This window comes from Hakea prostrata, chromosome 4, assembly GCF_041222555.1.
Source record: "Hakea prostrata isolate BN-2017 chromosome 4, UWA_Hpros_2, whole genome shotgun sequence".
Classification (NCBI taxonomy): domain Eukaryota; kingdom Viridiplantae; phylum Streptophyta; class Magnoliopsida; order Proteales; family Proteaceae; genus Hakea; species Hakea prostrata.
The window spans coordinates 49,734,384-49,750,302 of record NC_142603.1 but is presented as its reverse complement, the minus strand read 5'-3'; the positions used below and the strand labels follow the sequence as shown (position 1 = coordinate 49,750,302).

At 37.6% G+C, this 15,919-nt stretch overlaps 1 protein-coding gene across 3 annotated transcripts; it reads right to left on the bottom strand.

Moving 5' to 3' along the window:
* Nucleotides 1-8,952: 8,952 nt before the first annotated feature.
* On the bottom strand, nt 8,953-15,635 carry LOC149019356 (Mitochondrial substrate carrier family protein). Of its 3 annotated transcripts, XR_016173050.1 has the most exons (10): nt 15,457-15,635; nt 14,952-15,068; nt 14,441-14,502; nt 14,117-14,353; nt 13,868-14,038; nt 13,650-13,699; nt 13,339-13,471; nt 13,118-13,268; nt 9,936-9,973; nt 9,796-9,818 (listed from the first exon to the last, which is right to left on the bottom strand). XR_016173050.1 is itself a non-coding variant. In XM_089153385.1 (9 exons), the coding sequence occupies exons 2-9, from the start codon at nt 15,055-15,057 to the stop codon at nt 9,722-9,724; spliced, it is 894 nt and encodes a 297-aa protein (XP_089009511.1). In that variant the 5' UTR covers nt 15,058-15,068; nt 15,457-15,635; the 3' UTR covers nt 8,953-9,721. The 3 variants fall into 3 exon arrangements, 2 of the variants coding, with proteins under 2 accessions (XP_089009511.1, XP_089009512.1); XM_089153385.1 differs by lacking the exon at nt 13,118-13,268 and having other exon boundaries at nt 8,953-9,818; XM_089153386.1 differs by lacking the exons at nt 9,796-9,818; nt 9,936-9,973 and having other exon boundaries at nt 10,921-13,268.
* Nucleotides 15,636-15,919: the final 284 nt, after the last annotated feature.

Below are 15,919 nucleotides of genomic sequence, written 5' to 3'. Positions count from 1 at the left end.
TCGAAAAAGTATGTAAGTTATGGGTTTTTGCTCCGTTTCCATCTTTGTCTGATGTAGTATAATTAGAAAATGAATTACACTGCCGTCAAGAAAATGAATAAGTCCTCAAAAATTAGATGTTGGGATCATAGCCTTTTTCCTTCTTTGGAGACTCTGGTTTTTTTGAATACGGCAATCTAGTCATTTTCGGTTGGTGTCTTATTTTGTGATAGAGGGTCCCTAACAATCTGAATTCCTAGATTATTTAGAGTCTTGACAGATGAGGACCTTGGTTCTCAAGTATTCAGAGAGTGAAGGTTCAAAGAATTTGGTGGGGGGGCGGCAATAGATCTCTTAAAGAGAGGGAAAGATGATAGTCCAAATTGTCATTTGTCTTACCACTTCATTGGTTCTGGAGTTCAGTTCCTATTTCAGGGGTTGTACTTTTGTAACTGTGCTTCTATATAGTTGGAACAGTGTTTCATTTGCTTTTGTAACTGTGCTCTTTGCTTCTAAGTTGTTTAGTTGGCTACTGAAAATATTTAAACTAGTCACACTGAATTCTATATGCTGATGGGTATCCTTGTTGGGGTTCAAAAGCAGGGGTTTGTCCTTTTTAAATTCCAATCCGTCACAGAGTATGCTGTCATCTACGGATTCAATTATCTATCTCTTTTCCTGTTTGCAGTTTTACATTAAAACTTATTGGAAATATTTCTATATGAGTTGCTAATATTTTCCATCAGAAGAAAATTTTGTCACTACCACTAAGAACTGATAGTTTTTCTCCTTCTAATTGTTACAATAAGGTTGCAACACAAGCCTTAGAGAATGTAAAGGCAATAATATTTGAGCTTGGTTGACAAATTATTTTGAAGGAATTGGGTTTAATGAGTGGGGGTAGATATACACACTTTTCTCTCTTTTTTGTTTTCTCAAGAGAATGCAATTCTATTCTATTCTATTCTATTTGAATTGGAGTGGGGGCATGGATTAATGAGAGAGACAGGTTGGAACAACCATCAAGAATAAACAAGCTCCATTTTTGTTCTAACAATAATAGTCTTATAACAGAAAGTTATTGACTCTATTTGATTACCTTTTCTTCCAAAGAGAAAGAGTCTCTCAGGGGTAATTTTCATAGGTTAGAACAATGAGATTATTATCACCTGTACAGAGAAAGGGAAGATTTCCTTCCTAGTTACTCTGTTAACACTTTATCTTCTTCTTCATTCCAACTTCTTACTAGTCATGATTCCTGTCTTTGTTCCAATTCCTTGGAGTCTCTACAAATGAAACAATATTAAAAATCACCACTAGTGATCATATTCTCCATCTCAACCCAATGACTGGCTCTTGCTATTTTCTTCTAGTACGGGTTCCTCAGTTCTAAACAATAAAATCACTAATCCAATCACAACTAAAGGGTAAATCCTCGCTCAGAAACTTATTCATTACTGAACAAGTGAACATGCAGATACTAGTTTTCCTTTTTATTTTGTTCCCCTTGACGAAATATGCTGTGGTCCCATGCATTTGTCCCTTTATTTTTGCATCCATAACCCAGTTGAAAAATAAACTGAAACAACCCCACTACATATATTCTCATGCATGGTTTAAACAGTGAAATGATGCATTTAACATAAAGAAGAAGCTTAATTAGGTGATTCCATTGTATGTTTCCATATCATGTTATTTTCTCATTCTTTTATTTTGCTGGTAATTTTCTATCCTAAAACAGTGAAAATTTTATATATATTGATCATTTACAATCTACTTGAATGGTTAAAGTTGAAATTTACATACAATACCTTAGGAAAGAAATACAGGAAACAACTTGGGATAAGATTTCTTAGGTTGAGATTTGATTCCATCTACTTCCACTAGTCAATGATCTTATTGGTTATTCCAGCTGTAGGTACTATTTTTTCCCTACTTTAGAACAAAAGCCCAGGAAAGCTAGGAACTCTCTGCTGCACCTAGCACAGAAATTCAATGAAACTAACCGGAATGAAAAACCAGAAAAATGATAATCACAAGTTGTATGTTTAGATCTAAAAACAACCATGACCCACTTTGGCTCCCACCAGAATGGACGTGACATACATATTTGAGGAAGCTTCACTGAGGATACATTTTCCATTGCATCGTTGCTTCCTCCTCATTAAAGAATCACAAGTGAACAGAAGCAAGCCCCTTATTGCTGTCTCATACCTCTCTGTATTCTGCTCCACATTCTCTGCAATTTTTTTTTTCCTTAAATTTTCTTTGGATAAGAATAAAATACCTAGAATCTGCTGGATATTCTTGTGGATGTTGTGATTCTGGATTTTCTCTTTGCCTTCTCTATATTATTGATGTATTTTCATGTGATCGGAGCTTGATTCAGACGTATTACTGTGTGATTGTTCAATTATTGTTTCTGGCTTTGACATGCAGTGAGATCCTAGTATTACTAGATGTACCCTTTGCGTTGTGCTATGCAATTTGTGTATTTAGATTAGTACAGTGCTTAGTGGTCCTTGGATCTCTTAGATTTTGAATGGTTCATTTACTCTATAAATTTTAAACTTGAAAATAGAATAAATAATGGAATACAAACATGCTCTACGTACAAGAAAGCTAACAAATCAAAAACAGAACGATGGAGACAAAGAAAGCAAAATAATGGGAGAAGGGGAAGGAAAAAAAATATTGGCATAATTATGTTTTTTTTTTACTTCAGTTACCTCATCATGCCATTTAGAGAAAGCTTCAACATCCTCTTCAAAAAGGCTAATGCACAATTTCTCTGGTCATGATACTCTTCTTAATTTTGCTATCTTTTCTAGTTTCACTTGATAAATGGGTTGCAGTTTTAGTTGATTCTAGGTAGTGTTTGTTTTTATCTTCATATTAGACTACTGTTTGAAATGTGGACCCTTCAATAATCTTCTTTTAATTTTTCCTAGTGGATTGTTTTTAAACTAGTCACTTTTTATGTTCAGTTTTTTTATTTCCTCAGTTTTGATATATATGTTTATATTTGGGTGTGGTTTGATCCATTTAATGGTCTTTCTATTTAGACTTCCTTTAAAGACCATGCCCTAATGAAGAATTTTGAGAAAGCTTTGAAGAAGTTAAGCCCAAGTATTAAGAATTTAAGGCCTATATGGGATTAGTAGTTAACTTTTATCTTCTTAGTTCCTAGCTCTTTCATAGCTGCAATCTTTAGTTTCTTCTTCAATGAATTCATGCAAATCATAGGGTTCAAAGCTTGAAACTTTGAGACAAATATAAGATAGTCATCTTGATTCAAGATTTAGATGAGAATTACATATCAAGAAAACCCAATAAGCTGACATCTTTCACATAAAAGTTACAAAATCTTTTGAATCTAAACGATATAAGTACCATGAGGAAAAGATTCTGAATGGTTCTAGGGAGATTACAGTATCAGCAAAAGAGAGTAAAAAAGAAGATTCAATTGCAAAAGATCAGAAGATCTAAAACGAACAATCACCATAAAAGAGACTCAGAAGGTTCAATTACAAAAGAGACTCAGAAGATCTAAAACGAACAACCACCATAAAAGGAAACCAACTGATGTGAAAGGAAGAAAAATTACAAGAACATAAAACACGAAATGGAATTTGTGAACTGAAGCGGACAGAGATAATCGTAACTAAAAGATTTCACACACTTGAAGAATCTCTGCAAACACGGTCGCCTATCAGGTTGCCGTGAATCTCAAAATTGGTGAAAAAGCTAAACAATGAATCTTAATAGTTGTAGCCAGTGACTTACAGTAATGAACACCAGGGGTAAGCTGTGCGCTCTAGGGTTTAAACTTCTTCCTCGCTGAAGTCTGAACCCTGGTTTTCCTTAGCTGATCTCCTGCGCATATCAAAAGGATGGTTGTTAACCCAAGAAAAGAAAGAAAAAAAAAGACTAGGCGGTTTTCGATTTACAGCGAGAAACGTGTACAACTGAAACTCCGAACCAAGACTAGGCGGTTTTCGATTCACAGCGAGAAACGTGTGCAAGTGAAACTCCGAACCAAGTCATCTTCATCTTTATATTCGTATCTTTTTATTATTGACGACCAGTCCATTATTCCCTCCCTTGAGGTAGTACTAGTACCCTCATTCGATCAGTAGTTTTTCTCACTTTGTTTGCTGGATTCACTACCGTGGGTAAGACAGATCGAAGAACAGTCAAACCATTCTCAATTTTTCCATGGATTCCAAATCCAGCTACTCCTCAAGTACTAGAAAGCAATCGAAGATTTCAACTGTGGTAAATTGCCATTCTGGTGTTAAGAATACTATTTTTGCCATAGTTCCAGATGAAATCCAGATTCTGATACTAAACAAATTAGACGTGGTGAACTTTTATCGTTTCACTGCCGTGTGCCGCCAATGGCAATCCATCGCCATTGCCATCGAAGACAAAATACGCCGTCAATTTCTCCTGAAACAGCAATTCCCCCCATGGCTCATGCTTTCCTTCTCCGAGTCTTCGATTTCAACTGTGGTAAACTGTCGTCATTCTGGTGTTAAGAAGACTATTTTTGCCCTACTTCCAGATGAAATTCAGATTCTGATACTAAACAAATTAGACGTGGTGGAGTTTTATCGTTTCACTGCCGTGTGCCGTGGATGGCAATCCATCGCCATTGCCATCAAAATCAAAGGCAAAATACGCCGTCAATTTCTCTTCAAACAGCAATTCCCCCCATGGCTCATGCTTTCCTTCTCCAAGTCAGAGTCAGGAGACCATCATCATGGGTTTTTCAGTCTCTCCCAAGACAAAGTTTTTAGGTTAGAATTGCCTCAAATCCATGGTGCTCGATGTTGTGGTTCTAATTGGGGTTGGTTGATAATGTTGGGTAATCAGGAGGGTTGCATGTTTCTTTTCAATCCATTCACTCGTACCCGTATCCAACTTCCACCTAAATCCACTCTTCCTCGTCTTGGTCCTCTTCCAATTTCATATATTATTGAAAAATGGGAACCCAAACATAATTACATTCGCAAGGTTATGTTGTTATCGCCTCCCATTGCTGCTGCTGCTGCTTCTGCTGCAAACAAAAATCCCAACCCTGAGACCTCCTCGGAGGCAATGGGTGATGATTGTTGGGTGGCAGTTATTTACATGTACCGTAATTTAGCTTTCTGTAGACTAGGAGATGAGTCATGGACTGCCAAGGATTTCGCCAAGGATTTCATAGGACCTGATCCTGGATATGATCGTGAATATGAAGACCTCATTGTCTATCAAGGAAAATTATACGCAATTAAGGTCGGCTATGAACTTATACTTGTGGAGTTATCTCCTGAACCAAGGAAAACTAGTTGCAACATTGCTCCTCCACCAATTGAATGGAAAAAAGATTATAGTTATACCTCTAATCTTTATTTGGTGGAATCTCAGGGAGAGTTGTTGGTGGTTTCAAGAGTATGCAAAGATAATTCAACATCTGATGATATATTTAGTGTAGTTTGCAGTGATGAAGTAACTTATATGTTCAAGGTATATAAGTTAGATCAACATCATCGGTGTTGGATTAAGGTTGAAGACTTAGGTGATCAAGTGTTATTTATTGGCACAAGTGGTAGTGTTTCTCTCTTAACATTTGACTATCCTGAATTTAAAAGAAACTCTATATATTTTGCAGCTGATTATTTTCCAATGCCAACATCAGAGGATAAGAAAGCAAGTTGGGTTGTAGGTGTGTTTCATTTAGAAGATGATAGCTCTGAATCTCTTTTTCCAAACGATTCACATTCCCATTTGTCTCCGCCCCTATGGTTCACCCCAGCTTATTGTTGGTAAAGAGAAAAGAGGTTCTTACTTTGTAGAGAACAGTTTTTTAATTTTTTTTTTTATATTATTGTTCTTCATACTTTTTATATTTATATACATTATTATTTGAATTGGCTTCCATTTATTTTCGGTTGTTTAGAAAACTTTTACAATACTCATTCTAATTTTGTTCTTTGACCGTAGCCATTAAATTGAAAGGAAACTACTCTTTTTTTTTTCCCTCTTTCTTTCTTTTTTCTTTTCGGGATGAAATTGGGGTGAAAAGGTAAATTACTTTAATGCTTAGCGAAAATTCTTTGACCAATAGTAATAGAACTTATCTAGTTTAACATAAAATCATAGTGGATATCTTCTCCATCTAGCCTACCTCTCCACTAATTAACCCACACTTACATGAGTATGAGACCCACCATCACAGGGTTTGTCTGTGTCAAATAAAGGACAGTGTGAATCCCATACTCATTTGAATATAGTTAAATTCTTCTAACATATTTCGCATTTTAAAAGCTTCTTCCAAATAATTGTCCTACAAAAACAAATAGAAATATGAACAAAATTTATGGAAACTCCAATCTCTCGTACCCATTGGCTGAAAAGAATTTCGATTTGCTAACAATAAGAGTTTAAAGTCTGATCAGTCATATGTGATAAAGGACTCTTTTCACATACAATAAGAATTCAAGATAAATTCTACCTGGACTCAAACTCTTGTACAATTCAAAATAATTTGAATTCAAATATTTGTAAACCCTAAATCAGTGACACAGGTATCCAAAAATTTTGAAACACATAAGGATCTTTCTATAAGAAGGGGTGTGATACATTGTTTCAAAGTATATTGGAAACCTTAAGCTAAATAAATTTATAGGGTTAACATCACACTCCACTCAGTTAGATCCGGTCATACCCGAATACCCATGGGGGTGATATACTATAGGACCAAGGTTCACGGCCAAATCCATACCTCCATACAACATAACATAATCAATAGACAATAATAAATTAAAGTATCAAGATTCAAAGTTATAATAGTCAAATTATCAAATACGATTACAGTCATCCGAGAATTTAAAGTTAAATCATTATCCAAAGTTATTCAAGTTTAAATCATCAGAGTTTAAAGAAAGATATTGTTTGCAACAAAAATTTAGGTTCATCGATGGAAAGCGGCATCGTCCCTCAAAATAGGTTCAATGGCAATGATATAGCTAGCATAGGGCTACGAGGGATGCCATCATCTCTAAAGACATCGTCGAACCTTCATTGGTACCCGGCTCAATAAGAGCAATCAATGCATGAACATGGGCATGAAACTCCATGCAAGTCCACCTCATCGCAAGCCGCTCCCTCAAAATACTCTACCTATAATGGATCTCCATTTGAATGGAATCCTCATAACCTATGACAAAATCTAAAAACATATGCATATGAATGAGCGAGTTCAATAGAACTCAGTGAGATCAACTTAACTACATATCAAGCATTCAATCACAATTCTCCACAATGAATGAATATATATATATATATATATATATATATGAGAACTGGCCTATGTCAATGGTAATTCTAGGCCCAATGCATGGTTATATGGTCTCGTGCTACATATTGTCCGGATATCATTCTCAACGGGAGGCATCAGTTGGTCTGATATCCTTGTCCACTTAAAAATGGGGTCCTCAACGGGAGACATCTATTGAATTTCATTTCTCAACCCTATGGTAATCCACATATGTATAGGCGGACACTCTCGAGGCCTTCCCGCGGAAATTGCACATCACGCTGAAAGTGACACGAGCCTAAATACTATACATATGCAAACCTTCTATCTCATGATGGCAGTGGGCATGATTGATGCTCGCAGGACCCAGCCATTGATATCACGGGTTACTCAACTTCATTACCCCTATCAAAAGGGTAGGAGCATTCATGGGGATACCTAACCAACACATCTAGACACCTAGTATCCATATTCTTAGGTATAAGTGCATATATATTCAGAGTCACCAGGGTAATGGGCAAACCCACAACCCCAGTTAGCATATACGTACAAGAGGACAAAATCTCATAAGTAAATCCACACGTTCACATCATTCTCATATCATAATTGATAAAATTTGAAAGTAGAAACAAACATAGAATAACATTACCTTCCATTTGCGCAAAGTCCCATAAAATTTATAATATACTATAAGATGGCAATATAAATGAAGATTCAAATAACACCAACAATTTCACAAGATATGGTTAAGTGTTTTCCTCACATTTTAAAGTCAATAATACTCTTCAAAGTCCCCAAAAAAATCATCAAAGAGAGGGCAATTAGACCAAAATAACCCTAGGTACATAAGAAAGTAAGTGAGTAAATCAATCGGGGGTCAAAAAGAGGACCAAAACATACACTCCATATGGCCGGTTGGATAGGTCTACAGGACCGGTTGACCAGCCTAGTCAACCCCCCCCCCGTGCAAGTCATTGGTCGTGAGCCAAAACTAACAATATTAGGGCCCCAAAAATATCATCTAAATATCCCAATTAGGTCTCACACGAAAAACCCCAAATTTGGCTCTCCGTGTCTGCCCACAAGTGTCTTGGAGAGGTTCAAAATGATTTCGAATGCAAAGACTCATACAACCAACTCTCAAAGATGTTGGGAGACACAAAGAGGAACAAGAGAAAGCATTCAATATACCCAGCAACACTAACAACCACCACATAGCATTCAAAGTTAATAAATACCATGAAAACTAGGTTGGAAAGAAGGGTTTTTCATGAATGCTTATTTTTCTATGCGTTATTGCGACGATCCAAGCTTCAATGCGTCACCACCCACAAAGGAATCACCAAATCCCTTGGGTTTCTCCTCTCCTAGGCCCTCAGCATCTCTCTAATATAAAGAATGCATTTATGAGGAATGGAAACATAAAATAGAATTTTTAAACCCAAAATTTACCCTTTTTGCTCCGAAATGGGCAAGGGGCGGTAGGACCAGTCCGATCAACAGGCCCAATCATTCAAAAAAATTAATCTATTCATTGTTTCTCTTCGCTAACAATAAAGCTCCGCCAACTACGAATGCTTCTGGCACTAAAGCAATATAATCTCTACAAGCTTCCGTTAAAACTTAAAACAAAAAAGCATTCCTCTACCATGATCTCGAGCTACACCACCACAACCCGCTTGGCTTTGAAATTTGATGCAGTGTCTAGGTCCTTTCCCCATGAGCTACTCCTGTATGTTTTATCCAAATGAACCACAAAGTGTTGAGGACAAACAAGAGTCCTTCTGTCAGGGGAAGAGGAGTTGCAGGATGCTAGAGCAGAATTAAGTGGAGAGTTTAGGGGCATACCACTTTCCAATTTGAAAGTGGTTACTGGATTCAATATCTTAAGAAAACTAGCAGTGTAGGACGATATGATTCTGTGAGGCTGTGAATGCCCTGCACGAGCAGCAAACATCTGGAATATTGCAAACTCACTAGTCACTGGCACCTCCCTTGTACTTTGTTGTAATTGCTCACTAGGAACCTTCTGCTGTTTTTTCCCCCCTTTCCTTTTGGTAGGTTACACGGAGCATGCCAGCAAAACTAAAAACATATGAACTGAGGAAAATGCTAATGGCAAGTAAAAGAATGGATTGATTCATGAAAACCATTATAATTTAAAAAAAAAATAATTAAAATACAGTTTCTTGGTTACAAAATCTTACAAGATAAATGAGACTGACAAGCGAATCGAGAATCAAGAATCAAGAATCTCATTCTTCATTTGATTTGCTCCAGGTAGAATGAATCTGAGTTCAGAACCACTCCAAAGTAGAAAATCAAGCTGATAGTTACCCAACTTTATTCTCCTGCAGACGTGAATTTATCAGATAATTGTAAAGTTGTTTCATTCTGCAACAAAGGATTCAATCCCAAATGGCTAAAACTTGTATATCATATAGCCTTCAGGCCAGCATGTTTCCTCAGTTCCTCACAGACAACAAATGTAATCATGGTCTGTGGACCCAATCTCGCAAAAATTGCAAACCCCCTGAAAAATATAAAGAAATGTATACATCCTTGAGTGTTGGAACAGTTAAGAATAAATTCTTTTGATAAGAAGTTATGAATAAATCAACACAAATAAAGGTAATGTATGTAATCTCACCCTTTGTAGAGTGCCAAAGGCCCTTCAGTGAGAATGACCTGCAACCAAAATTAAAGCACGAGAAAAGGAAAGACTAATGAATTATTCCATGGGAACTAGTCTTTCATTGTTAAATCTCAAAAAGCTAGCTTTTGAGATGGAACAAACATGAAATTTCAAGGGGAGAACGAAGCTACGTAAATAACAGAAAGAGAACGAAGCTGATTCATTAAGCAGGCCCCACAAGAACCAGTAGATCAAGGGGAACACTGATGATTTTTGGGGTCTGGCAAATCGTGCTACGTAGATAAAATACCCGATGCACATACAAGTATCCGCTAGCGATGCGCAATAACTGTTAGAATTCATTTTGGACTCTAGAGTGAGATATGAGAGTTCCTCGTGTGAGTCAAAGTCTTTAGTCAAGTAGGAGTTTCAGTTTGAGTTGTCTTGCAAGTTAAGAGTCCTAGTATGAGTTCCGACTAAAGGCTATAAATAAGCCTCTCTATAATGTTACACTCAGATTATGCTAATTAAATGAAATTGAGAATTGAAGGAGCTAAGAGCTTGGAATCGTGGGTTCCTTTGGGGGAACTTGGGGCTGTCAGTTGTGAAGAATTTTGCAGAATATGAGAACTCCATTGAATCCTAAGTCTTCTTCATGTGACACCCACCCCTTCCATCTGCAGCCTTCCTCCTCTCCTCCCAACCCCAGTTTTCTGTCATTACAGCCGCTTCCCCCATTGAGAAACATTCTCATCTCCTTGCCAAACCCTGCAGCAGCAACCGTAGGACTCCCCCATCCCTATTTCATTAACCCTTCCCCCTCCCCCAACAAAAACCCTAGGACAACCTTTCCGCCCCTCTTCTGACTTTTTCTTCTTCTTCTTCTTCTTCTTCTACCTTTTTACCTATTCCCTCACCCAGAAATAAAACCAGAATTATTCCCAACCCCTTAAACCCTAGATCACCCATACCCCCATCTCCAATTCCCTCACCCTGTAGAATTACCTTCCCCATCCCTTTACGCTCTATCCCAGCCCCAACCCTTTCCTACGCCTAACCCCTAGAATTTCTGTAACTTGTTAGCAAAGCCTAACCCTAGAATTTTCAGAACCCTAGATCTCCCCAATCCTTCAACCAAATCTTGAACCCTTTTAGGTTTAACATCCCAACTATCACCAATTAGCACTTGATCCTAACCCTAGCCTAATCCAAACCCTAGAAACCCCAATTCTCATAAAACCCTAAAATCCCAAAACCCCAACTTGAAAATCCAGTTCTCGACTAATAAGACAGCAAGGTTTACAGACTTAATTCCCCAAATTCTAGACTCTAAACCCTGGCTGAACCTAACCCTAACCCTAACCCTAACCCATTTCCAACCCGAGCACCCATAAGCCAGACAATTACCTTCAACTGTAGGGTACTTTAGACCCTAGGAGACTGCTGATTCTCAAGAAGAGGATCCTGGAGTGCACCTAGATCTAGGGCATTACCTTCAACCAAACCTTAGATCCTGGTTCACCATCACCTTTGGGTGTTTTGAATGTCGATTTTTAGTTTGCAGCTACCAGAGCCCCACTGAGGAAAAATATTGGATTGGAAGAAGACATCATAAACCAAATTGGTCTGAGGTTGGGAAAGTGAATAGTCATAATCAAAATTGAGAGGGAGGATTTTGTGGAGTCTATGGAAAGCTTCATAGAGAGAGCAAGCACCATAGATGGTATTTTGCAGAAGACAACAGATTCTTAAAGTGTGCTTGCTGCTGTCAAAGGGAGCAGACACTAATAGTCTGGTTGTTAGGTTAGGGCCATTAGGCTCACTAAGGGCTTTGCCATTTGAGGCTTTGTTTGGGCTGAGGAGCTGTCTGAAGTGGCTGGATGTCATAACATCTGCCTCCACCACCGCCGATACTGGCGGTGATCTAATATACAGGAAGCTCTGTTGCTTCATAAGCACCAATGAACTCCAGAAGATCTTAAACTGCCACAGAAGAAGACCACTCGAGATTATGGGAGACAGGATGAAGTGGATGATCCGTTAGACTGGTGAGCTTGAATGTTTCATAGAAGGTAGCATAGACAATCAGCTGCTTAACATTTCATCAAAGGCAAATCAGTAACTTCCGAAAGGGACGAGTAGGTACCATTAAAGTCATGGTCAGTAGAAGATCATTCATTAAACTTATGGTCAGTAAAAAATCATTTTCTAAATTTTGCCCAAATCTGACGTAAAATTCCAATGGCCTGGGATTAAGTACAATGAAGTTTAAAAAAAGTAAGGGAGATATGAATAAATTGTTAGAAAAGTAAAGGAGGTCTGCAGAATTGTAAGAAAGGTTCAGGAGAGGTTTTAGTAATTTACTCTAAAAATAAAGATAATAGTCTACTTATCGTGATGCTATTTGAGAGGGCCTTTTGGTAGCTTTCCAGGCATGCAGCATCTCACAGTTCTTGTGTACTTTAAGAAGTTAGTGTCAAAGATATTGGTCTGATATTAGTGATATAGATTCTATCTATTAATATTACCAAAATAAGATGTATCCATTAAAGAACTCCAGTCATTAACCATTACAGGAAAAAAGATTCTATCTTCTTGTCAGTAACATCAAGCAGAGCAGGTAACAGCCCAAAAGCAATCGGCTATAATGCCTGGATTCCTGTTCAGTCACTTTGCTGGGTCCACAGAACTTGTGAGCTTCTTAAGACATTGGAAATTTTCCAATTTGATGACCTAGGCATGAAATCTTTCCTATTTCCTGATCTAGGAATCTCAACATTATGGAGTCCTAGTTTGCTTAGTTATCCCAAGTACCAAACACATGGTGTTAATCATGACCACATATGATAGTACAACAATATCCAAAATGTGGGAAGAATCAATAAGAAAGAGAATATGATCATGGGAAGAAATATGAAAACACAAAATGTTCTATATGGCTGGCATCAGAAGGCTCAGCAGGAGGCTGGCTAAATGCTGAGTGACACAGGCGACTGACTCAGCTAATCAAATCACTGGATAGATAAAGGACATTTTTTGGGGGGGATGAATGGATAAAGGACATTATAATGCCACAAGCCAAATTAAACCCCCCCCCCCCCAAACCCCCAAAATAATAATAATAATAACAACAATAATGATAATAACAAAAATAATAGTAATAACAACAAAAAATTAAAAAACAATATCATATGGACCTCTATAACTGAGAAATTCTCCATTAACCATTGTTGGTTGAAATTGAGCCACTCATTACTTAGGCTCTATTTTTGATAGATGGTGAAGTAATTCCGAACTGATATTTCACAAAAGTGCAGAACAGGACAAAGAATGCTGGCATGTCATCATCTGGACACAGAAATATTCCTTTATTAATTATACAGTTAGAACCAAATCAAGAATGACAGCACATACACACCTGGTATGCACAGTGAAATCCATTCCTGTAACCACCACCTTTTTTGGATTCTCGTTGCAGCATGAGGCGGGTTTTAACCATGTCCATTGGTGCAGTCGCAAGGGTGCTCACTCCTCCTGCAATAGTACTTGAGCTGCCACAGATCATAGTTAATTCTGTCTGAAAATGAACCCCAAAATATTCATTTGAAAGATTCTCCAACATACAAAGAGAAAAAGAACAAAACCATTTCTTTCTTTTCCAGTTCCAGAACATGTAGAGATTTAAACTTTAGAAGGAGAAAGGGAAAAAGGCTGGGAAAAGCAACATACATGAAATGGAGATGAAATCCTTCTTCAAGAGATGTCCACCTAATGAGAGCCTACATCCAAAAAACAAAGATAAGGTAATACTGAGAGATATAAAGCACCAAAAGAAATTGATCAACTCATGAATGCGTGGAAAAGTAACAAAAATCAAGCAATTCAGAAACGGTAGAAATTACTTCGATTTACATTCAAACTGAAAAGTAGCATGCTTAGAACTTGACCCGCTTGCTTTCATCATATGTTGCCATTTGAGATGCAGTCAGCATGGCAGCTCTACCCATTGCAGGGCCAACTCCTTTCCAGAAAGATTTTATTCCCTCTTCTGAATAAATTTTACGTATTTCTCTGAGTACTCCCCTTTTCTCCACATTTGAGTTCATCTGTAATCTCACCTGCTGAAAGGAAACAAATTATAAGAAGAGTCAACACAAATCACCCCAGAGAAACTTTCACACAAGCAATTTTTCAACCTTCAGAACTTCTGTGGGATTGGTTAGAGCAGTAGCAATGGCACCAGAGATTGCACCAGATGCAATTTTCACCAAGATATTTGTGGATCCAAAAGCCCAGTCACAAACATATTTTGTTGGTTCATACAAGCTCAGACGTAGACCTCCATAAACAACTGATCTCATCAGTGCAGGAGTGAATCCCTGATACATAGCCTTAGGACCTTCTCTCTTTAGTATTTCAGAGAAAAGTTTTCCCTGTAAATTTTGCAACCCATAAACCTTACAGCCAAAATATCAGAAGAACCACATAATCATGATAATAGCCACATGCATCATAAATACCATTCCAATTAAGGGACCCCTCTGGCCAACAAGCTGCATTTGCAACCTAACTTTAAGAACATCTGCTTTCCAGATTGAAACAAAATACATCAATACATAAAAATAATAATAATAATGAAAAAGGTAAGCTGCAAACACAAAAGAGAGAGGGAAAAAAAGACGAAAGAAGAAGGCGAGAACCATATATAGTTCAACTTGGACAGTGAGTCCAGACTCAAGACCAACTTGCTTCTAAACATATTAGGAAGTCACTTGCAGCTTAGCACAATTGCTAGGGCCTAAGAGGACATCACCGTGCTTGAACCAAGGATTGGAGATTCTGCCAATTACTATATCTTTGCCGTTGTTTTGGTTTCCATTATTTGGTTCACTATTTACTCCCATTGATGTTAATGATGCGTTTGTTTTGTTTTCCCAAACTTTCCCATAAGGAAGCTAAAAGATACATAAATACCTGAAGAGACATAAAATAATTTTTTGTTAAAAAAGGAAGGAGGAGAATGAGCAAAACCTAGAGGATGAGTGAGGCCAGTAGCAGTAGCCACAGAGATTCCATTGGTACTGAAGTGATAAACAATATACGAAGCTGAAAGCTTAGAAACCTTCTTCTCTTCCATCTTTAGATGCCCTGAACAAATCAAATCATAGTAAATGAGCCTTCAATAATTTCTAGAAACATGCCAAGAGCCTTAATTAGAAGCCTGCTTTGGTAGTAAAGACCCCGTTTTTGAAAGAATACGCAAATAATTTCTATTCACCTTAAATGTTGTTCAAAATATTCAACATTTTTTCCTTTTGTTTAATCAAGGGAACACCATTATCAACTGGACAATAATGATTACGAAGTTTAGCTTAAAAATTGAAACCGAGATAGGAAAGGTTCTAAATCTAAAGCAGAGAATGAAATTTGTAACAAGAGAAATCTGTAACAGTAGCAAGCATAAAAAGCACAGAAGAGATTAGAACAACCACCCAATTGGGAAAATCGAATCTGGAGAAGAAGAAAGCGAGAGTACCAGAGACAGGAGATTCCGCCACCGTTGGTTACTTCTCCGAACCTGGAGCCCGTACTTAGAGTGAATCTCCGGAAGAAGAAGAAGAATATTTTAAAGTGTAAACCAGAAAATGCCTCCATGACTCATCGCTCAACGACCAATCTCCAACCTGAGTCGCGTGGTCGTCTCAGTGGATTGTGGAGGTGTTGACCCAAGAAAATGAGCCAACCAAACCGAATCCCCAATTTATGATTCAAATTGGGGTGACCGTTAATTCCATTAACATTTTTTTTTTTTGGTACTTGTGCTTTTTTAATACTGGAAATGAAACGTAGCCGGATGGGTGCAAACTCAAGACCTCCCCATGGGACAAAAGCACAGATCCTCTACCTGACTAGTGAAGATCCAGATTTTAATCAAATTCTTTAGGGCTGTTTGGTTGCATGAGTTAAAGATTTCAAATATCTACAGATTTCAAATCTAT